Source organism: Phyllobates terribilis, unplaced genomic scaffold, assembly GCF_046119375.1.
Source record: "Phyllobates terribilis strain yellow unplaced genomic scaffold, ASM4611937v1 Scaffold_12__6_contigs__length_324123572, whole genome shotgun sequence".
NCBI lineage: Eukaryota > Metazoa > Chordata > Amphibia > Anura > Dendrobatidae > Phyllobates > Phyllobates terribilis.
In genome coordinates, this window is record NW_027362772.1 from 35,060,801 (window position 1) to 35,084,633 (window position 23,833).

The following is a 23,833-nucleotide window of genomic DNA, read 5'->3' on the forward strand; positions in this document are numbered from 1 at the left end:
AGCAGTTAGTCCTCCCGCGGAGGCACACCGGCCCGCCTCCATTCTATCATTCTGCGTGCTGCGTCCCGCGGAGTGATCTGTGAGAGGCGCAGAGCGCGGTGCGGCGTTGCAGCAGGATGGAGAGCCGTGCGGAGCCGCGAGACAGGTGGGCGGGACAATATAACGGCTGCAAGGCCGCAGCCAAGCTCCATGGGGTCCTGTCACACCCGGAGGCCGGTATACACGCTGCGGCCTCCACACGGTCGGGCCTATACTGTGTCACGTGTTATACCGCGGCCTCATACTGCCTCCGACTGTTTACAAAGTGAGGAAGCCCAGGAGTCTAACGGACAGGCCCCGCCCCTTACTGATCTGCTGCTGTTTATATGCGGCCTAGAATGTCAGAGGCGCTAAAATGTGTCTATAGGAGCTACCTGATCACTACTGCTCCTGTTTTATACTCCAGAGCTGCACTCACTATTCTGCTGGTGCAGTCACTGTGTACATACATTACATTACTGATCCTGAGTTACCTCCTGTATTATACTCCAGAGCTGCACTCACTATTCTGCTGGTGCAGTCACTGTGTACATACATTACATTACTGATCCTGAGTTACATCCTGTATTATACCCCAGAGCTGCACTCACTATTCTGCTGGTGCAGTCACTGTGTACATACATTACATTACTGATCCTGAGTTACAGCCTGTATTATACTCCAGAGCTGCACTCACTATTCTGCTGGTGCAGTCACTGTGGTGTACATACATTACATTACTGATCCTGAGTTACATCCTGTATTATACCCCAGAGCTGCACTCACTATTCTGCTGGTGAAGTCACTGTGTACATACATTACATTACTGATCCTGAGTTACATCCTGTATTATACCCCAGAGCTGCACTCACTATTCTGCTGGTGCAGTCACTGTGTACATACATTACATTACTGATCCTGAGTTTCATCCAGTATTATACTTCAGAGCTGCACTCACTATTCTGCTGGTGCAGTCACTGTGTACATACATTACATTACTGATCCTGAGTTACATCCTGTATTATACCCCAGAGCTGCACTCACTATTCTGCTGGTCCAGTCACTGTGTACATACATTACATTACTGATCCTGAGTTACATCCTGTATTATACTACAGAACTGCACTCACTATTCTGCTGGTGCAGTCACTGTATACATACATTACATTACTGATTCTGAGTTACATCCTGTATCATACTCCAGAGCTGCACTCACTATTCTGCTGGTGCAGTGACTGTATACATGCATTACATTACTGATTCTGAGTTACATCCTGTATTATACTCCAGAGCTGCACTCACTATTCTGCTGGTGCAGTCACTGTGTACATACATTACATTACTGATCCTGAGTTACATCCTGTATTATACTCCAGAGCTGCACTCACTATTCTGCTGGTGCAGTCACTGTGTACATACATTACATTACTGATCCTGTACTGATCCCGAGTTACATCCTGTATTATATTCCAGAGCTGCACTCACTATTCTGCTAGTGCAGTCACTGTGTACATACATTACATTACTAATCCTGAGTTACATCTTGTATTATACTCCAGAGCTGCACTCACTATTCTGCTGGTGCAGTCACTGAGTACATACATTACATTACTGATCCTGTACTGATCCTGAGTCACATCCTGTATTATACTCCAGAGCTGCACTCACTATTCTGCTGGTGCAGTCACTGTGTACATACATTACATTACTGATCCTGAGTTACATCCTGTATTATACTCCAGAGCTGCACTCACTATTCTGCTGGTGCAGTCACTGTGTACATACATTACATTGCTGATCCTGAGTTACATCCTGTATTATACTCCAGAGCTGCACTCACTATTCTGCTGGTGCAGTCACTGTGTACATACATTACATTACTGATCCTGAGTTACATCCTGTATTATACTCCAGAGCTGCACTCACTATTCTGCTGGTGCAGTCACTGTGTACATACGTTACATTACTGATCCTGTACTGATCCCGAGTTACATCCTGTATTATACTCCAGAGCTGCACTCACTATTCTGCTGGTGCAGTCACTGTGTACATACATTACATTACTGATCCTGAGTTACATCCTGTATTATACTCCAGAGCTGCACTCACTATTCTGCTGGTGCAGTCACTGTGTACATACATTACATTACTGATCCTATACTGATCCTGAGTTACATCCTGTATTATACTCCAGAGCTGCACTCACTATTCTGCTGGTGCAGTCACTGTGTACATACATTACTGATCCTGAGTTAGATCCTGTATTATACTCCAGAGCTGCACTCACTATTCTGCTGGTGCAGTCACTGTGTGCATACATTACATTACTGATCCTGTACTGATCCTGAGTTACATCCTCTATTATACTCCAGAGCTGCACTCACTATTCTGCTGGTGCAGTCATTTTGTACATACATTACATTACTGATCCTGAGTTACCTCCTGTATTATACTCCAGAGCTGCACTCACTATTCTGCTGGTGCAGTCAGTGTGTACATACATTACATTACTGATCCTGAGTTACATCCTGTATTATACTCCAGAGCTGCACTCACTATTCTGCTGGTGCAGTCACTGTGTACATATATTACATTACTGATCCTGAGTTACATCTTGTATTATACCCCAGAGCTGCACTCACTATTCTGCTGGTGCAGTCACTGTGTACATACATTACTGATCCTGAGTTACATCCTGTATTATACTCCAGAGCTGCACTCACTATTCTGCTGGTGGAGTCACTGTGTACATACATTACATTACTGATCCTGAGTTACATCCTGTATTATACTCCAGAGCTGCGCTCACTATTCTGCTAGTGCAGTCACTGTGTACATACATTACATTACTGATCCTGAGTTACATCCTGTATTATACTCCAGAGCTGCACTCACTATTCTGCTGGTGCAGTCACTGTGTACATACATTACATTACTGATCCTGAGTTACATCCTGTATTATACTCCAGAGCTGCACTCACTATTCTGCTGGTGCAGTCACTGTGTACATACATTACATTACTGATCCTGAGTTACATCCTGTGTTATACTCCAGAGCTGCACTCACTATTCTGCTGGTGCAGTCACTGTGTACATACATTACATTACTGATCCTGAGTTACATCCTGTATTATACTCCAGAGCTGCACTCACTATTCTGCTGGTGCAGTCACTGTGTACATATATTACATTACTGATCCTGTACTGATCCCGAGTTACATCCTGTATTATACTCCAGAGCTGCACTCACTATTCTGCTGGTGCAGTCACTGTGTACATACATTACATTACTGATCCTGAGTTACATCCTGTATTATACTCCAGACCTGCACTCACTATTCTGCTGGTGCAGTCACTGTGTACATACATTACATTACTGATCCTATACTGATCCTGAGTTACATCCTGTATTATACTCCAGAGCTGCACTCACTATTCTGCTGGTGCAGTCACTGTGTACATACATTACATTACTGATCCTGAGTTACATCCTGTATTATACTCCAGAGCTGCACTCGCTATTCTGCTGGTGCAGTCACTGTGTACATACATTACATTACTGATCCTGTACTGATCCTGAGTTACATCCTCTATTATACTCCAGAGCTGCACTCACTATTCTGCTGGTGCAGTCATTTTGTACATACATTACATTACTGATCCTGAGTTACATCCTGCATTATACTCCAGAGCTGCACTCACTATTCTGCTGGTGCAGTCAGTGTGTACATACATTACATTACTGATCCTGAGTTACATCCTGTATTATACTCCAGCGCTGCACTCACTATTCTGCTGGTGCAGTCACTGTGTACATATATTACATTACTGATCCTGAGTTACATCTTGTATTATACCCCAGAGCTGCACTCACTATTCTGCTGGTGCAGTCACTGTGTACATACATTACTGATCCTGAGTTACATCCTGTATTATACTCCAGAGCTGCACTCACTATTCTGCTGGTGGAGTCACTGTGTACATACATTACTGATCCTGAGTTACATCCTGTATTATACTCCAGAGCTGCACTCACTATTCTGCTGGTGCAGTGACTGTGTACATACATTACATTACTGATCCTGTACTGATCCCGAGTTACATCCTGTATTATACTCCAGAGCTGCACTCACTATTCTGCTGGTGCAGTCACTGTGTACATACATTACATTACTGATCCTGAGTTACATCCTGTATTATACTCCAGAGCTGCACTCACTATTCTGCTGGTGCAGTCACTGTGTACATACATTACATTACTGATCCTATACTGATCCTGAGTTACATCCTGTATTATACTCCAGAGCTGCACTCACTATTCTGCTGGTGCAGTCACTGTGTACATACATTACATTACTGATCCTATACTGATCCTGAGTTACATCCTGTATTATACTCCAGAGCTGCACTCACTATTCTGCTGGTGCAGTCACTGTGTACATACATTACATTACTGATCCTGAGTTACATCCTGTATTATACTCCAGAGCTGCACTCACTATTCTGCTGGTGCAGTCATTGTGTACATACATTACATTACTGATCCTGAGTTACATCCTGTATTATACTCCAGAGCTGCACTCGCTATTCTGCTGGTGCAGTCACTGTGTACATACATTACATTACTGATCCTGTACTGATCCTGAGTTACATCCTCTATTATACTCCAGAGCTGCACTCAGTATTCTGCTGGTGCAGTCATTTTGTACATACATTACATTACTGATCCTGAGTTACATCCTGCATTATACTCCAGAGCTGCACTCACTATTCTGCTGGTGCAGTCAGTGTGTACATACATTACATTACTGATCCTGAGTTACATCCTGTATTATACTCCAGAGCTGCACTCACTATTCTGCTGGTGCAGTCACTGTGTACATACATTACATTACTGATCCTGAGTTACATCCTGTATTATACTCCAGAGCTGCACTCACTATTCTGCTGGTGCAGTCACTTTGTACATACATTACATTAATGATCCTGAGTTACATCTTGTATTATACCCCAGAGCTGCACTCACTATTCTGCTGGTGCAGTCACTGTGTACATACATTACTGATCCTGAGTTACATCCTGTATTATACTCCAGAGCTGCACTCACTATTCTGTTGGTGGAGTCACTGTGTACATACATTACATTACTGATCCTGAGTTACATCCTGTAGATCTTTTATTATAAAAATGAAAAACATAACAATAATAATAACAGAAACATAACAAAATTAATAACCAGAAAATAAACAATGTAATGAACTGGTCCAGCCGCTCCCTCTCTCCTCACACACATATTATACATATATACACAATAATAACCACCTACACCATGACATCTGGTCTGGTTACCAAACAAATAATAACAATAAAATAAACAATAACCGACAAATTATATACATACTAATATATACATTCTTTTTTTTTTTTTTTTAATAAATAAATAAAATAAAATAAATACTAACTATACAAATATATACAAGACAAAACAAAACACCCCACACTCAAGCCCACCAGTCCCTCCCCGGCACTGACCTGAGAGCTGGTCCTGCGCCTCATGCCTCAGTCCAACGTCCTTAGGACAGATCAGGCAGTGCCAGTTTTTCACCCAAATAACCAGTGTCCCACAAGATGAACCCACCTCCCCCCGTTTCCCTCCACCCAACCTAACACCTACACCCAAACCCATATATACAATATATACAGAAACAAACAATACAATAACCACAACTGACAAAGCCCAAGTTCGGCGCCCGCAGCCCTACATCACTGTCTACTGATCAATAAAACAAAAATCTATGGTGTCAGCAGCAGCCCACCACCAGGAGAGGAGATGACCAGACTAGGGCACACTAAAAGAAAAGCCCCTCCAGAGGAGAGCGGCCCTCCGTGTACCCAGTCTCTCATACTCCAGAGAACGCACCTTCACCAGGTCACCGAGTATGGTCCTAAACACATCGTCCACTGGGAGGATTTTCCGCTGCGTCGATACTAAGCTCCGTGCGTTCCACGTGTGATACCTAACCACTGCGCTAACTAGAAATAAGGTGCAGCGGTCCCGACCACCCAGGTCCCCGAATGCTCCATAGGCCCATTCCGCATAAGAGAGACCGGCCAGCCGGGGCCAGCCAATGGAGGCGCCCACCCTGTTGTACACCTCTGTGTTAAAGGGACAACGAAGCAGGAAGTGGTCCATGCTTTCAAGCATGGTACCACAATGCTCCCGAGGACAGTTCCTGTCCTCAGAGCTCCTACACTTCAGATTGTCCCTCACACACAGTTTCCCATGGAAGCAGCGCCAAGCCAAGTCCCAAACCTTCGAGGGGATCCTGATAGAATTCAAAAGATGCAGACCCACCCCAAGATCCCGACTTGGGCAATCCCTGAGCGTCAGAGGCCTCTGAAAATGGGTCAACAGAACCCTTTTGTCAAGGAGCTTCCTTGGCAGAGTCCTGACCTCCCACATTCCCAGACCCCACCGGCGAATTACCTTCAGAACCACGGTAGCGTAAGCCCGGAGATGTCCATGCGGTGTGCGGAGATCCTTCACTTGCCCTCCTGTCTCCCATTCCTGGAAGAAAGGCTGAAACCATCCCTTACAGGAGAATACCCACGGAGGAGCCCTCTCTTTCCAGAGGTTTGCAATATTGATCTTAATGAAGGTATTCACAAGGAATACCACAGGGTTGACCATACCCAACCCTCCTAGTCTCCTCGTACGGTAAGTAACCTCCCTCTTGACCAGGTTCAGTCTATTCCCCCATAACAGTTGAAAGAACAAACTGTAGACCCGAGTCCAGAGAGGCTCTGGCAAGATGCACACACTGCCCAGATAGATCAGCAAAGGGAGCAGGTAAGTTTTGATCAGGTTTACCCTTTCCCTTAGGGTCAAAGACCAACCCTTCCATTGGTTCACCTTCTGAGTGGCGATCTCTAGCCTGCTGTCCCAATTTTGTTTGGGGTAATCCCCCTGGCCAAATTCGACGCCAAGAACTTTTGCAGAGACTTTGGGTTCTGGAAGGGTGTCCGGGAGATCAAAACCAGGATCTCCTCCTCCCAGCCAGAGACTCTCACACTTATCCCGGTTGATCTTAGACCCGGATGCCTCCGAGTAGCGATTTACCTCTGACATCAGCCATTCTGCCTCCCCATCAGAGGAAACAAAAACGGTGACGTCATCGGCATACGCCACCACTCTCAGAGTGGCTTCCGATGCTGCCCGGTCCATCCCGATCCCAGCCAACGGTCCACGCTCCACCCTCCTAAGAAGTGGGTCAATCGCAAACACGTACAGTAGTGGGCTCAAGGGACAACCCTGGCGAACACCACACCCAACCTCAAAAGAGCTGCCAATCCAACCGTTCACAAGCGGGAAACTCTCTGCCCCAGAGTACAAGGTCTTAAGCCAATCAACAAACCCCCCCGGCAGGCCATACCTCAGAAGGACAGACCAGAGGTACTCATGATTAACCCGATCAAACGCTTTTGCCTGGTCCAATGACAGCATGTACCCCTTCCAGTGGCCAGCCCTACCCTGCTCCACCGCCTCTCGGACACAGAGTACAGCACTAATTGTACTGCGGCCCGGAACAGAGCAATGCTGGGCCCCCGAAAGGAGCTGGGGTGCAAATTTCACCAGCCGATTAAACAGCACCTTTGCCAAAACCTTCCTGTCTGCATTGAGAAGCGCTATGGGACGCCAATTCTCAATGCAAGATGGGTCCTTACCCTTTGACAAGATGATCAGGGCAGACCTCCTCATTGACTTTGGCAGAGTGCCCGAGGAAAGACACTCATTGAATACCTCAGTCAAGAGGGGAACCAAGGCGTCCTTAAAGGTCTTATAGAATTCAGATGTTAAGCCATCCTTACCGGGAGATTTCTTCAGGGCAAGCCCTTCAATCGCCAACTTAACTTCCTCTTCCCTGATCATCTCTGTCAAAACGCCAAGAGAGGTGTCTACCCCTGGTTCGGGGACGGCTTCAGCCAGAAAAGCCGACATCTCATCCCAATCCAGATCCCTCTTCCCCAAGAGGTGCGAGTAGAAGGATCTGACGACCTCCAGGATCCCTGATCTGGATCTTTTCAGGGACCCCGCAGTGTCAACCAGTCCTGTAACAACTTTACTATTCACTGACATCTTGCAGTTTCTATAAGGGTCGGGCGAGCGGTACTTCCCGTAATCCCTCTCAAAAACCAAAGATGCGTGTCTATCATACTGACACCTCATTAGCAAAGATTTCACTCTGGAGATCTCCTCGCGGCTACCTCCAGTTGAGACAAGATGCTCGAGTTTCCTCCTCAGGCCCTGATACAGGCGGTACCTGTCCAGGCTCCTGAGGCTCGAGAGCTGGCGGAAGAATCTCGCCACCCTTTTCTTAAACATCTCCCACCACTCTGACTTACTACTACAAAGATCCAGTAAGGGTACCTGGCTCTGAAGAAAATCCTCAAAGGACTGTCTTATCTCCGCTTCTTCCAAGAGAGACGAATTGAGCCTCCAAAAGCCTCTTCCCATCCGGGGGGTCTCTGTAACATTCAGGGAAAACAAAATCAAACAGTGATCGGAGAACTCCACCTCAACAACAGATACTGCTGAAGAGACGGCTTCCTCCTTTAAATAAAACCTGTCTATCCTGGACCTACAGTTACCTCTATGATAGGTGAACCCCTCGTGGCCTGCGGTGTGCCGGATGTGGACATCCACCAGGCGAGCCTCACTAGCTATACTATTAAGGGCGACGCTATCATAAGTCAGCTTGTCTCTGGAACCTCCTCTATCCCGGGGCCTCGTGACAGTGTTGAAGTCCCCTCCAAAGACGACCTGCCGACTCGTAAAAAGGTAGGGCTTGATCCTCATAAAGAGACACTTCCGGTCCCATTTAGATTGGGGACCATAGATGTTAATGAGCCGAAGCTCTTGTCCCTTCATGAGGACATCTAATATCAGGCACCTCCCCATTTCTAACTCAATAACCCGTCGGCATTCTACCGGTGCGGTAAAAAGGACCGCCACTCTGCTATACGGCTCGGCCGCAAGAGACCAATAGGAGGGCCCGAGTCTCCACTCCCTCTTAGCTATAAACACCTCTGCCATATTTGGCAGCCTGGTCTCTTGCAAAAAGAAAATGTCAGCTTCAACCCGGCTGAGAAAATCAAAGGCCGCAAATCTAGCCATGTTTGACTTAATGCTGGCGACATTAATGGACGCCAGCGTCAACGGAGTGGGTACTTCCATCATTGGTGATTGAGTTAGATGGCTTTCTTCTTCCCACTCCCCTTATCCTCTGCCTCAGAGGAGGAATCCTTCCCCCTCTTTAATGACACAGAGGTGTCCATTCCCACATTTTTCCTTCTTTTTTCGTCCTCGTCTCCGGACTCTGGGCCAGTCCCTCCCCGCAAGGACCTTGCATCCCCAGGAGAAGGAGACTCGGCGCCCCCTGTAAGCTCCGCCGAAGCCGGAACCTCACCCTCAGCCTCCTCCTCAGAGGAAGAGATGTTATCAAGGGCTTGGAACCGGTTAGAAAGACCAACTAGAGGGGAGTCGGTTTTACCTTCCTTAGGTACCTTGGTCAGAGCGGGAGAAGATGTTTTATCTCCCTTCTTTCTCTTCTTTTTGGTGCCGAGCTTACGCTTGTGCTCTAGCCACCGCTTATTATCCTCATCCATACTTTCATAATGGGAGGATTCTGAAGCAGAGGCAGTTTCCTCCCTGTGGATCCTCCTGACCTCATCCAACTCATCATCCCTCGGGGCCTCAGCAGCAACACTGGCATCCAGGACAGGGGCTGCCCCGGTAGTCTGGGGCTCGCCCCGCTCCCTCTCCTGTCTGCGCTTGTCTAGACGCCTCAGCTGGGCAGGCGTCTTTTTATTGCTTTTCTTCCCTGGCCCCTCAGCTCCCCCACCCCTGCTAGTCCCCTCTCCAGCAGAATCGGCCTCACGGCTTACTCCCACCGGGGTCTCAACTGCATTAGCAAAGGAGCGAGGACAACGGCTGAATGGGTGGCCTAACTCACCACACAGGTGGCACCTAATCTCCACACAAGAGGCGGCAAGATGGCCGACACCCCCACACAACGCGCATTTCTGCACGGTGCAGTTTGCACTGAAGTGTGTGGGGTCGCCGCACCTGTGACAGAGCTTCGGTTGCCCCTGGTAGAAGACCAGGATACGATCCCTACCCAGGAAGGCAGACGATGGAATGTGGGCAACCGTACCACCTGAACGCTTAAGTTTTACCATAAACGTCCAGGCCCCTGACCAGATACCAAACTCGTCGCGGTTTTTCTTTGGCATCTCCACCACCTCTCCATACCGACCAAGCCACGTCATGATGTCATAGCAAGAAAGCGACTCGTTACGAGTCATCACGGTCACTTTCTTGATCTGGTTTTGGCGAGACACTGCCTGAACGGCAAAGTCTCGCCAGCCGGGCTCATTTTTTGCCAACTCATAATTCGCCCAGAAGAGCTCAAGCCCCTCCGGCCGAACAAAGCTGACATCAAACTCAGGCGTGGAATAGGGATGTATCAAGGCGTAGATGTCAATCGCCTTGAAGCCCATCCTCAGCAGGAGCTCCACAACTTTAGACCTTGGCGGACATGCATCACTGCCCCTCCACCGAAGACGGACCACATTTCTACGCACACTGCCTGGCCCGGCTGTTGGGAGGGACCACACTGAATCTCCCCCTTTTTGCTCTCGGAAGGCCCCGAGGCCATGCCTCTCTATCCAGATGGATAGATCAACCTCTCGACCCTCTACCATTAGTGATCTCTCCCCCTTCTTTAGAGCCTCCAGAAGGCGCCGTTGCAACATGCCGTCCCCAAAGCCCGGAGACGAGGAGGATGCCCTATTTGCCCCGGAGGTGACACTGGCATAACTCTGGACAGGTGTTGCCACCCCCGGGGGGGCAACCGGACCAGTGACCACATCAGCCCCAACAGTATCACCATTACCCACCTCCATCTCACCCTCCACCAAACCAGCAACCACACCACTGGACAATGAATTATCCTCATTCACCTCCACCACCACATTCATTCCTGCTGGACCAGTAACAATGGTGGATGACCTTTTGACCTCCGCATCAGGCACAAGGGGCTCAGTCACCTCCATAGAGCTGGAGGCGACCTCACCCCCGGTCTTATGTGTGCCCTCCACATCATCGGTCGGTAATTTCCGCTGTTTGGCATTTGGTATAATGTGCCGCTGATCTCTAGCTGCAGTTAGGCGCCGCTGATCTTTAGCATCAGGATCTTCCGGACCAGCGACGCCAACACAAAATAGCATTTTCGTGGGAGGACCGGAACACTCAGCCCCAACTGCCCCCTCACACTGCCGCCGCTTCTCAACTAAGTGATCAGCGGCAACAGCATTCAGAGGCGCCGAGGCTACCGGAGCTGCCCGCAGCTTTGGCTTGGTCTTCTTTGCCTTTTTGTGGCCCCCAGGTGCCTCTTCTGGTAGATCGTCACCAAGATGGAAGTTTTGGAGGCACACTGGGGACTCCAGGAGCTTAATCTCCGCCATTAGCGCCCCTCCCTGGCCGCTGCTGTCACGGTCCTCCCTAGAGCCGGCAGAACTGCGACCGGATGTCACTGTCGCCTGTCCTGCAGGGAGCTCGCTGCACGTGGCCTGCGGGTGACTTTGCAGGCTGCCAGGTGGGGCTTCCTGCTGGTCATCATCACTCTCATCATCCACCTGGCTCTCAGGCTGCAGCCCCATCTGCCTTTGCTCTCTGGTATCAGCCATTTCTCTAAAGCGGTCTTCATTTATAAGTTTTTCTTTGAAAGGACCACTCTGCTCCCTGATGTCAGCTTTCCTAAGTTCCAGGCGTTGAATTTTGTCAGGCAAAAGGTATTTTTGCCCGAGTTTTAAAAAATGAGAGATGTTTTTAAAAAAGAAAAAAAAAACCACCCCCTATCTGTTTGTAAGTAAAGACATAGAACTCACTTTTGCTTTTCCCCAAACCAGGAATTTTTATGACCCGCCATAAAACCTCAGTCCAGGGCAAGCGCTGGTACAAACCGGAAAATCCCTCCAAAAAATCCCATTGTTTAATTGTACAAACGTTTTATGCCAATTTTAATCATGCACAGGTCTGACAGAAACATCGGAACCACGTTTTTTGAATGCTCACCTTTTTCCCATTACAATAGTATAACTTGCATAACTGAGGAATGACCGGGAACTGAGATAATGGATTCTGAGCTTCTGAGCGTCATAGAGGTTTCATATTTAATATCTATCTTCATGAATATTGGTGACGGTCCAGATGATATCTCCCTCTTGGATGTGGGACCCCCCCCCACACCAAGATATTGAATCTGAAGGATTTTTTAGGTCTTCTGCAGCTGGGTGGGCTCGCAAAGCCGAGCCCCCCTTGTAAGGTAAATAAGGGGTGTTCCCCAGAGTTTTGGCTGCTTACTAAAAAGCAAATCGGCCATTTTCAGGTCATTCTTCTCAGGGACGCCGAACGCACGCACATCACGCGGCGTAAGAAGAATCACCTCTAATTTCCGGGGAGCCGTCCCCCCCACAGAATCTGAGACCATCACCTTGTGAAGCAGGTTTTGCTATTACTTATCCCTTTTATTTTAATAACTGTTTATGCATACATGTAAATTGTCTCCTTTATAATATCTTGTATATATTTTGTAAACACTGCCCACCTTTTGGGAGTAAATCATTAATTATTTACCAGTTTCTTTCTTCTTGTCCTATGTCGAGCAAACACGTTCCTCACTCGCTAATTCACGTTACCTACCAGGTACCCGATCCACCTGTTAAGCGATCGGTGGTGGCAGTATACCAGTATTTATGTGATATTGTGGTTTGAGGGTGGCTGGTCGGAGGTATATATACGTTCCTGGAAGGAACTGGTGGTATATATACGTCCTGTCACATCACGTGCCGCAATAGTCGACATAAATTAGAGCAGCTGCACCCGTGCTTATCCTCTGTCAATACCGTGTTTGACCAGCAGGATAAGGGGGCGCCAGAGAGCTGCAAGGTCTGACCCAAGAGTGGGTGTTGTTTTCATGACAAATTGGTGGCAAGCGGTGGGATAATAGGACATTAGTGATCGGGTTTGAGCAATCATTCCTCTCACTAAAAACTTGCACAAAAGTTTTGAAGATCGAACTCAGTGTTTATTAGATCTGAGACAATACTGTATGTGTAGCAGTTACCCCTACCCTTCTTCAATTTTTCTTTTCTATTTTTATTTTGGTGATCATGGTCGTAGTTGGGGAGTCCTGGTATCACCAGCAGAAAAAGGACACTCTTACTGGAATATGTATAATCAAAGGCATTGACCCCCACGGCAAAAGCAAAGAACAAATGATTTCTGAACTGTTACAAGGTGCTGCAGAGCCCTGATGAGGGGGCGGCCAGCCAAGGCCCGGATGGCGCTGCTGCAGGGGTCCAACCTGTGATTGCCAGCCATACCCGCAACCAGGGTAGTGTGGACCCCCACCTGCAGATGGCCTTGGAGGAGCTCGCCACAGACAATCATGATGGACGACTGGAGCTGATCCTGAAATTCCAGGAGCGGGCTGAGCGACAAGCTGACCGAGAGGCTGCTGAGCGACAAGCTGACCGAGAGGCTGATGAGCGACAGGCCCAAGCTGACCGACAACACCAGCTGGAGCTAGCCCGGATTCAGAAGGAGTCGCCCTCTACGCAGACCCGTGAGTCCAACAGTGCCAGCTGCTTTAAACCTCGTCCTGAGCACTTCCCTGTGATGGAAAAGGATGGGGACTTGGACACATTTCTGCGAGGCTTTGAAAAGGCCTGCAGGCAGTATCAGCTGCCCATCGACCAATGGGCAAGATATTTGACTCCAGGGCTCAGAGGAAAAGCTTTAGAGGTGTTTGCTTCCCTCCCTCGAGAGCAGGATGGAGACTATGGGGCCGTCAAGCAGGCCCTGATAAAAAAGTACCAGCTGACTCCGGAGGTTTACCGGAAAAAATTCAGAACCCTCCAACGTGGACCACTTGACACCTACAGCGATGTGTTAGACGGGCTCAGAACCAACTTTGAGCAGTGGATCCAAGGACTGTCAGCGACCACCTTTGAGCAGCTAAAGGACCTGATGGTGAAAGACCAGTTCCTGCATCTGTGTCCGACTGAGGTACGGCAGTTCGTGATGGATCGGGAGCCACCTGATGCCAATAAAGCACCGCAGATCGCAGACACCTACGAGGCCAACCGGAGACCAGAGGTGCGGAAGCCGGTCGTCGCCAGCTGGAAAGGGGGTAAGCCATCAACCACCATCCCTGCCCCTGCCAGCCGACCTTCCGGAGGCCTTTTTCCCGTTGCCAAGGCCCTGCCTGCATCCGATGCCCGCAGGTGTTATTCCTGCAACCAGACTGGTCATCTCAGCGCTACTTGCCCAGAGAAGCAGAGGAAGAACCCCCCATCTAAGGCCCCAGGGCCTAATGCTTCAGTTCTTTTGGTGGGTGGGCCGGTTGGGAGGGCCTGTGAAAACTTTCAGTCTGTCAGGGTGGGGAACACTCTCACTGTAGGCCTCAAGGACACTGGGGCCGAACGAACCCTCATCCGACCCGAACTGGTGTCCCCTGAAGCGCTTATTCCAGGAAAGACCCTGACTGTCACTGGGATTGGGGGCGTCCGATGCCCCTTGCCCATGGCCCGGGTTTTTATTGATTGGGGTGCGGGGAGTGGGGTGAAGGAAGTGGGAGTATCCAAAAACCTACCTGCAAATGTTTTGTTGGGAACTGATTTGGGGAGGATGTTTGCTTATTATGTCCCTGACACCCCTCCCCGATCTGATACGGTTGGTAAGGTTAATGCTGATAATGTGAATGTCAAGGCTTTACCTGATGATGATGATGATGATGATGATGATGATGATGATGATGATGATGATGATGATGATGTTGTTGTTGTATTGGAAGGTGCAGGAGAACTCAGCCATGTCACTCTGCGGGGTGATGTTGCTGAGGATCCCCTAGCAGGAGCAAATGTCAGTGCCAAGGGTAATGGGGAGAGGCACGAGGACCACGAAGCAGGTGGTGCTGTGCCAGTGACCAGTGTCACAACAGAAGGTGACCTGGCTGATGTAGCTGCCGCATACGTAGCACTGTGCCTGAGGTAATGGAGGATGATGGAGAAGTAGTTCTCATGGCCTCTCAGGCTAATGAGACGGTGTTATTCCCCGGGGAGACGGCCTATATAGCCGCTGTTACCCGCAGTCAGAGTGCCCAGAATGCAAGTAACGCCCTGCCTTCTGGACCCTCCTCGGACAGAGGAATAACAGGATCAGGTATGGACCCAGAGCCGGTCCCAGAGGGTCCCAGTGAGGACGTGGCCTTAACCTCACTTCTGGCTTCCTCCAGCCAGGAGTTTCAGGCAGCTCTGCACTCAGATGCTAGCCTGGAGACGTTAAGAAGCCTCGCTGAGAAGCCCACCTCCGAGTCTGATAAGGAGAGGGTATTCTGGGACCAAGGGAGGTTGTACCGGGAGACAGTTCCCTGTACACCCCAACAGGAGTGGCTGAGGGAAAGACAGCTGGTCGTCCCCTACCAATTCAGGGACGAGTTGTTGCGGATCGCCCATGAAATTCCACTCGCTGGACACTTGGGGGTTAGCAAAACCAAGGCCCGGCTGTCTCATCACTTTTATTGGCCCAAAATGAGGACAGATGTGGTGAACTACTGTCGCTCCTGTACCACGTGTCAAAGAGTGGGAAAGTCAGGGCCGGCCCCCAAAGCCCCCCTGATCTCTTTGCCAGTGATAGAGGAGCCTTTCCAGAGGATTGCTGTGGACATTGTGGGACCACTGGCCACACCCAGCAGCTCTGGAAAACGTTTCATCCTTACCGTGGTAGACTATGCTACCCGGTGTCCGGAGGCAGTAGCCCTGTCCTCAATTAGGGCGGATAAGGTGGCGGACGCCCTCTTGGCCATCTTTTCGCGAGTAGGATTTCCCAGGGAGATGCTTACCGACCAGGGGACTCAGTTTATGTCACGCTTAATGGAGGCCCTATGTAAGAAAATGCAGGTGCAGCATCTGGTATCGAGTGCGTATCACCCACAGACCAATGGTTTGTGTGCGCGATTCAACGGTACACTCAAAGAGATGTTAAAAATGCTGGTTGAGACCCAGGGTCGCGACTGGGAGCGTTACCTCCCACACCTGCTATTTGCTTACAGAGAGGTTCCACAGGCCTCGACGGGGTTCTCCCCCTTTGAGCTCCTGTATGGCAGGCGTGTCCGAGGACCCCTTGGGTTGATAAGGGAATTCTGGGAAGAAGAGCCGAGCTCCCCAGGAGTGTCCATCGTGGAGTATGTCATGCGCTTCCGTGACAAGATGCAGACCTTGACGCAGTTGGTGCATGACAACATGGCGCAAGCCCAGGCTGACCAGAAGCATTGGTACGACCAGAACGCCCGAGAACGGACCTACCAGGTGGGTCAGAAGGTGTGGGTGCTGGTCCCCGTACCAAAGGACAAGCTTCAGGCGGCCTGGGAAGGCCCGTACGTCATTCACCAACAGCTCAACCCGGTCACCTACGTGATCACACTTGACCACGAGCGGGGTAGGCGGAAGGCGTTTCACGTTAATATGATGAAGGCTCATCAAGAACGTGGAACCTGCGTCCTACCGGTCTGCAACCTGCCCGAGGATGGGGAGGATGACCCCCTCTTGGACATGCTCGCCCAAGCGAAGGCCAGCGGGTCCCTAGAGGGTGTAGAGCTAAGCGACTTGCTATCCGCAGACCAGAGGTCTCCGATGCAAGCAGTGCTGAAACCCTTCCAAGCAGTGTTCACCAACCTGCCTGGCAGGACTGAAGTGGCGGTCCATGAAGTGGACACCGGGAATCATGCCCCACTCCGGCGGACAGCCTATCGAATCTCCGACGAGGTGCAGCATGTCATGCGCCAGGAGGTCGAGGAGATGCTGCAGTTGGGGGTGATTAAGCGGTCCAAGAGCGCGTGGGCCTCACCTGTAGTCCTGGTGCCTAAGAAGGACCGGACCACCCGGTTCTGTGTGGACTACAGGGGGCTCAACGCTATCACCGCCTCTGACGCACAACCAATGCCACGCATTGAGGAGCTGCTGGAGCGGTTAGCCAGCGCGAGCTATCTCTCCATTATGGATTTGAGTCGGGGATATTGGCAGATTCCCTTGAGCCCCGGGGCCCAGGAGAAGTCCGCCTTTATCACCCCCTTCGGATTGTATGAATCCACGGTCATGCCCTTCGGCATGAAGAATGCCCCTGCCACGTTCCAGCGAATGGTCAACCACCTGCTCCAGGGACTGGAGAGGTACGCAGTGGCGTACCTGGATGACATTGCCATCTTCAGTCCCACCTGGGAGGATCACCTCGAGCATCTGCAGCAGGTGCTCGGGCGCATTCACCAGGCGGGCTTGACCATCAAGCCGGGAAAGTGCCAGATGGGCATGAACGAGGTCCACTACCTGGGGCACCGGGTAGGTGGGGGTACTCTGAAGCCAGAGCCTGGGAAGGTGGACGCTATCGTGTCCTGGCCCACCCCCAGGACCAAGAAGCAGGTGCAGTCCTTCTTGGGCACCGCAGGGTACTATAGACGCTTTGTGCAGGACTATAGTAGCCTTGCGAAGCCCTTGACAGACCTCACCAGGAAGAGCCTACCCCATTCCGTCAAATGGACGGATGAATGCGAGGTGGCCTTTAGGGCTTTGAAGACTGCCCTGAGCCGCTCTCCTGTACTAAAGGCGGTCGACGGCACACGGCCACTCTTAGTACAGACCGACGCCAGTGAGTTTGGCCTCGGTGCTGTACTCAGCCAGGTCGACTCGGGGAACCAAGAACACCCCGTGTTGTACCTAAGCCGGAAACTGCTGCCGAGGGAAGTGGCCTATTCCACCATAGAGAAGGAGTGCCTGGCCATTGTATGGGCCCTCAACCGCTTACAGCCTTACTTGTACGGGCGCCCCTTCACTGTCGTGACTGACCACAACCCCCTGAGTTGGCTGCACACCATGTCAGGTGCCAACGGAAGGTTGTTACACTGGAGCCTCACCCTCCAGCAGTACGACTTTACCGTTCAATACCGCAGGGGCAGCGAGCATGGCAATGCCGATGGGTTGTCCCGGCGAGGGGAGCCTCCAGACATACGCTTGGAGGAGTACCAGAAGGTCCTACCTCCATAGCGCAGTCAAAAAAGGGGGAGGTGTCAGGCAAAAGGTATTTTTGCCCGAGTTTTAAAAAATGAGAGATGTTTTTAAAAAAGAAAAAAAACCCCACCCCCTATCTGTTTGTAAGTAAAGACATAGAACTCACTTTTGCTTTTCCCCAAACCAGGAATTTTTATGACCCGCCATAAAACCTCAGTCCAGGGCAAGCGCTGGTACAAACCGGAAAATCCCTCCAAAAAATCCCATTGTTTAATTGTACAAACGTTTTATGCCAATTTTAATCACGCACAGGTCTGACAGAAACATCGGAACCACGTTTTTTGAATGCTCACCTTTTTCCCATTACAATAGTATAACTTGCTGTCAGGCAAAAGGTATTTTTGCCCGAGTTTTAAAAAATGAGAGATGTTTTAAAAAAAGAAAAAAAAAACCCACCCCCTATCTGTTTGTAAGTGAAGACATAGAACTCACTTTTGCTTCTCCCCAAACCAGGAATTTTTATGACCCGCCATAAAACCTCAGTCCAGGGCAAGCGCTGGTACAAACCGGAAAATCCCTCCAAAAAATCCCATTGTTTAATTGTACAAACGTTTTATGCCAATTTTAATCACGCACAGGTCTGACAGAAACATCGGAACCACGTTTTTTGAATGCTCACCTTTTTCCCATGACAATAGTATAACTTGCATAACTGAGGAATGACCGGGAACTGAGATAATGGATTCTGAGCTTCTGAGCGTCATAGAGGTTTCATATTTAATATCTATCTTCATGAATATTGGTGACGGTCCAGATGATATCTCCCTCTTGGATGTGGGACCCCCCCACACCAAGATATGGAATCTGAAGGATTTTTTAGGTCTTCTGCAGCTGGGTGGGCTCGCAAAGCCGAGCCCCCCTTGTAAGGTAAATAAGGGGTGTTCCCCAGAGTTTTGGCTGCTTACTAAAAAGCAAATCGGCCATTTTCAGGTCATTCTTCTCAGGGACGTCGAACGCACGCACGCACATCACGCGGCGTAAGAAGAATCACCTCTAATTTCCGGGGAGCCGTCCCTCCCACAGAATCTGAGACCATCACCTTGTGAAGCAGGTTTTGCTATCACTTATCCCTTTTATTTTAATAACTGTTTATGCATACATGTAAATTGTCTCCTTTATAATATCTTGTACATATTTTGTAAACACTGCCCACCTTTTGGGAGTAAATCATTAATTATTTACCAGTTTCTTTCTTCTTGTCCTATGTCGAGCAAACACGTTCCTCACCCGCTAATTCACGTTACCTACCAGGTACCCGATCCACCTGTTAAGCGATCGGTGGTGGCAGTATACCAGTATTTATGTGATATTGTGGTTTGAGGGTGGCTGGTCGGAGGTATATATACGTTCCTGGAAGGAACTGGTGGTATATATACGTCCTGTCACATCACGTGCCACAATAGTCGACATAAATTAGAGCAGCTGCACCCGTGCTTATCCTCTGTCAATACCGTGTTTGACCAGCAGGATAAGGGGGCGCCAGAGAGCTGCAAGGTCTGACCCAAGAGTGGGTGTTGTTTTCATGACAAATTTCACTGCTCAGTCTTTTTACCTCGGCTTGGAGTTTTGCCTTCCTTGGTTTGGAGGCCCCCGCAGCTTTGGCGCTTGTGCAGCGCAGCTCCTCCCGGAGCCTCCTGATGAGCTTACTGGCATCTTCATACTCACGGAGGTGGATCATGACCCGGGAGGCATAGGTGGACACAGACTCCCGGGGTCCCTGCAGCGCCCATTCCCCCTCAGGGAGGTCGGCCTCACCTCCGTGAGCACTCAGCTTTCCTCTGGAAGGAGCGCCATCTTGCACGCCGCTGTCAGGCTTTTCCTCCATGCTGGAAGCCTTGCGGCTTCTGGGGGTCTCCACAATCCCGGGGGGAGTAGGAGCCACATTGCTGCGACTCCTGGTGCAGCGTCTCACCCCTGAGTCCTCTGATGTGCAGGCCGGTTGCTGGTTTCTTCTGCCCCCCGCCGGCCTGGTTCGGGAAGCAGAAGCCTGGGACTTGGCTCCATCACTCATCCCAGAAACCCGCTCCCTCCCTGGGAAAGAGAGAAAGCAGGTCCCCAGGTGGAGAGGTGTTGGTTTCTCAGAGATCAGGAGCTCACAGGAGGATCTGCAGCCACCACACCCGCAATCACCACACTGACTAGCAGCTGATCAGAGCTGCACCCAGTATGCTGCTGGTGCAGTCACTGTGTACATACATTACATTACTGATCCTGAGTTACATCCTGTATTATACTCCAGAGCTGCCCTCACTATTCTGCTGGTGCAGTCACTGTGTACTTACATTACATTACTGATCCTGAGTTACATCCTGTATTATACTCCAGAGCTGCACTCACTATTCTACTGGTGCAGTCACTGTGTACTTACATTACATTACTGCTTCTGTACTGATCCTGAGTTACATCCTGTATTATACTCCAGAGCTGCACTCACTATTCTGCTGGTGGAGTCACTGTATACATACATTACATTACTGATCCTGTACTGATCCTGAGTTACATCCTGTATTATACTCCAGAGCTGCACTCACTATTCTGCTGGTGCAGTCACTGTGTACATACATTACATTACTGATCCTGTACTTATCCTGAGTTACATCCTGTATTATACTCCAGAGCTGCGCTCACTATTCTGCTGGTGCAGTCACTGTGTACTTACATTACATTACTGATCCTGTACTGTTCCTGAGTTACATCCTGTATTATACTCCAGAGCTGCACTCACTATTCTGCTGGTGCAGTCACTGTGTACATACATTACATTACTAATCCTGAGTTACCTCCTGTATTATACTCCAGAGCTGCACTCACTATTCTGCTGGTGCAGTCACTGTGTACATACATTACATTACTGATCCTGAGTTACATCCTGTATTATACTCCACCAGCAGAATAGTGAGTGCAGCTCTGGAGTATAATACAGGATGTAACTCAGGATCAGTAATGTAATGTATGTACACAGTGACTGCACCAGCAGAATAGTGAGTGCAGCTCTGGAATATAATACAGGATGTAACTCAGGATCAGTACAGGATCAGTAATGTAATGTATGTACACAGTGACTCCACCAGCAGAATAGTGAGTGCAGCTCTGGAGTATAATACTGGATGTAACTCAGGATCAGTAATGTAATGTATGTACACAGTGACTGCTCCAGCAGAATAGTGAGTGCAGCTCTGGAGTATAACAAAGGAAGGGTTGTAAGTCTGGCTTCTGGGTTATCTACAGATTCCTTGCAAAATCCACACATTCAAATTTTCTTGATAAAAATACAATATTATCACCTCCACAATTTTTAGAGGTTTTTACCAGAGTTATAAATGCAGCTCTGTAGGTGACTGGAGCGTTCCTAACTCACCACCTTATAATTTTCGTTGTAGATCATCAGAAAGAGAACTGTTGTCTTCTTCACAAGACGGCGTCATCAGGGAGACGATCAGTATGGCCTCGCCCGGAGGGAGCACCAAGGCAGCAGAGAAAAAACTACAAGCCACTTCTAAGTCTTCCCTTGTGCCCTCCTCCCACCACCGCTCCTCTCACTCGTTGGACAGACCTGGGCATTCTTCTTCTACCAGCGGGGCACTAGACCTGCAATCTCTGGTGACGCGATCTGCATCCTCATCATCCATCTCGGGGATCACCGTCCCGATACGTCTGGATGCCTTGTCCTATTTGCTGAATAATGCTGTTTTGGGAGCCTACAAAACGCCCTCTCAGATGCCATGCTACCCACCTACTTACCCAGCATGTCCGTACATGGGATATCCCTATGGTCCATGCATGAATTCGCCCTCTTGCACCATGGCATATATGAATCAGTTTCCTGCGTATCAGTCGGGTCCGATGCCCTCTGGTTCCCAACAAGGCGTCCCAATATACCAAAACCCAATGCCAAATTTTAACCAGGGTATTGGTGTCACTACTCCCAGCCAGAATGTGAGCTTGTTTCCAAGTTTTCAACCCCAAACTGGAACACCCTTTAATACTAACGTAACAAACCCGGCACCACTGGGAGGAATTTTCCAGCCAGACGGAAACGCATGGGCCCAAAATGTAAACAATGGGGCGGAAAATAATAAAGGTAACCTGTTCTCTTCGAATTATGAAAAGCAAAGCTCAGCACCTTCACAGGGGTTTGTGAGGTTTGCAGATAAGCAGGGTGAAGACAGCTGGTCCAATAGACCTCAAAACAGTTTTGGCAGGGGGACAGGACGGGGCCGAGGCGACTTTGGAGGTCGATCCTGGCAAAGTAACTCCAATGGTCAAGAAAGGCGATTCGGGGACAGACCGTGGAACGCGGATGGTGGTGGCAGAAAAAGGTTTCAGGAGAGCCCTGACCGATTCCAAGATAGAGGCAGCTCTTTTAAGCGTGGCCGCTGGCAGGACGGTAGAGGAAGAGACGGAGAGAACAGAGAGAGCTGGCAGCAAAGAAGCAAGCAAAGTTTTTCTCCACCGTGGTCCAAGGCAGGGACTTCTCAGGACAGGTCAAAGTCAAGTGGAGAAGAAAAAGTAATTTCCAAGACTAATGAATCAAGTGCCCAAGATGATGACTGGGAGATAGAATATGGAGGAGAACCTGAAGCCCCTAAGACTTGTGCCCAGAACTCAAGTTCTTCATTGTCTCCATCCAAAACCTTTTCTTCTCCTCAAACCATTAAGCCAGCGGACAAACTGGTAAATGATAACGAAGACGTGGGAGGAAAGGGATTAGCCACGAAGCTCGACCAGGAGAAGGAGGAAGGAGAATTGGATTCCTGCTCCGACAATGCAAATTCGGAGACCATGGTAATCAAACCACAGATCAAAGAAGGAGATACTGATCTGCTGGAAATTGGCAAGGAGGGAAGAATGGAAAATGTCCACACCTTCATTATATCCGAGGATGGAAATGACTGCAAGGGAGTATTGGTGAATGTGGATGCAGAAAACCAGTGAGCGCACTTCACCGTCATAAGTCCCGGATTAGTTGTTTGTAGTTTTTGAAAATGTTGACGTTTCATTCTCCTATTTGCACTATTGCTTTTTACAATTTTTATACCTTTTTTGTTCTCTGAAAAACTTTTTTTTCAAGAGTTGAATGTTGCTGAAGACCAAAACGTCATCCCCCAGTGTCATCCTGTATCGTACCTTTACAGGTTCATATAGTGGATCTAAGAGCTAAAAGTCCAAATTGTCATCTATAAATCGTGGAGACGGGACCCGGCGTAAAAGATTGAGCCATGCATAAATGCATAAATCTTAGTTGGCTTTAATAGGACACTTTACAATCCTACCTTGTACGGATTTTCCTGCTTTGCACAGATATGTTCACTTAGACCTCGCATATTCATCTTCTGGAGTGCCAGAGTTATAGACGACGCAACATAATAGTACACGACGGGTGGCTATTACCTGTGATATCAGATCCTCCTCCGATGGACACCAAAAAGAATGAAAAAAACTTATAACGTTTTCAAAAAGTATTAGTTCACTTTAGAAGTTTTTATTGCTGACGTTTCGAGTGCTGAGACCTCACCGATCTTAAACAGATGTGTGTATGGATTTATATACTTTCTGTGATCCTCTCCGAGAATTTTTCAAATATCAATCAGCCACGCTGAGCGTTTCTTCTCTTCCGTTCTAGCGATCGTTG

The 23,833-nt window shown here is 49.1% G+C and overlaps 1 protein-coding gene across 1 annotated transcript; it reads left to right on the forward strand.

The window, feature by feature from the left end:
- Positions 1-62: 62 nt before the first annotated feature.
- Positions 63-23,596, forward strand: LOC141173003 (uncharacterized). The gene is made up of 2 exons (XM_073657621.1): positions 63-145; positions 21,582-23,596. Exons 1-2 carry the CDS (start codon positions 117-119, stop codon positions 23,134-23,136), a joined length of 1,584 nt encoding a protein of 527 aa, XP_073513722.1. The 5' UTR covers positions 63-116; the 3' UTR covers positions 23,137-23,596.
- The last annotated feature ends 237 nt before the right edge of the window (positions 23,597-23,833 follow it).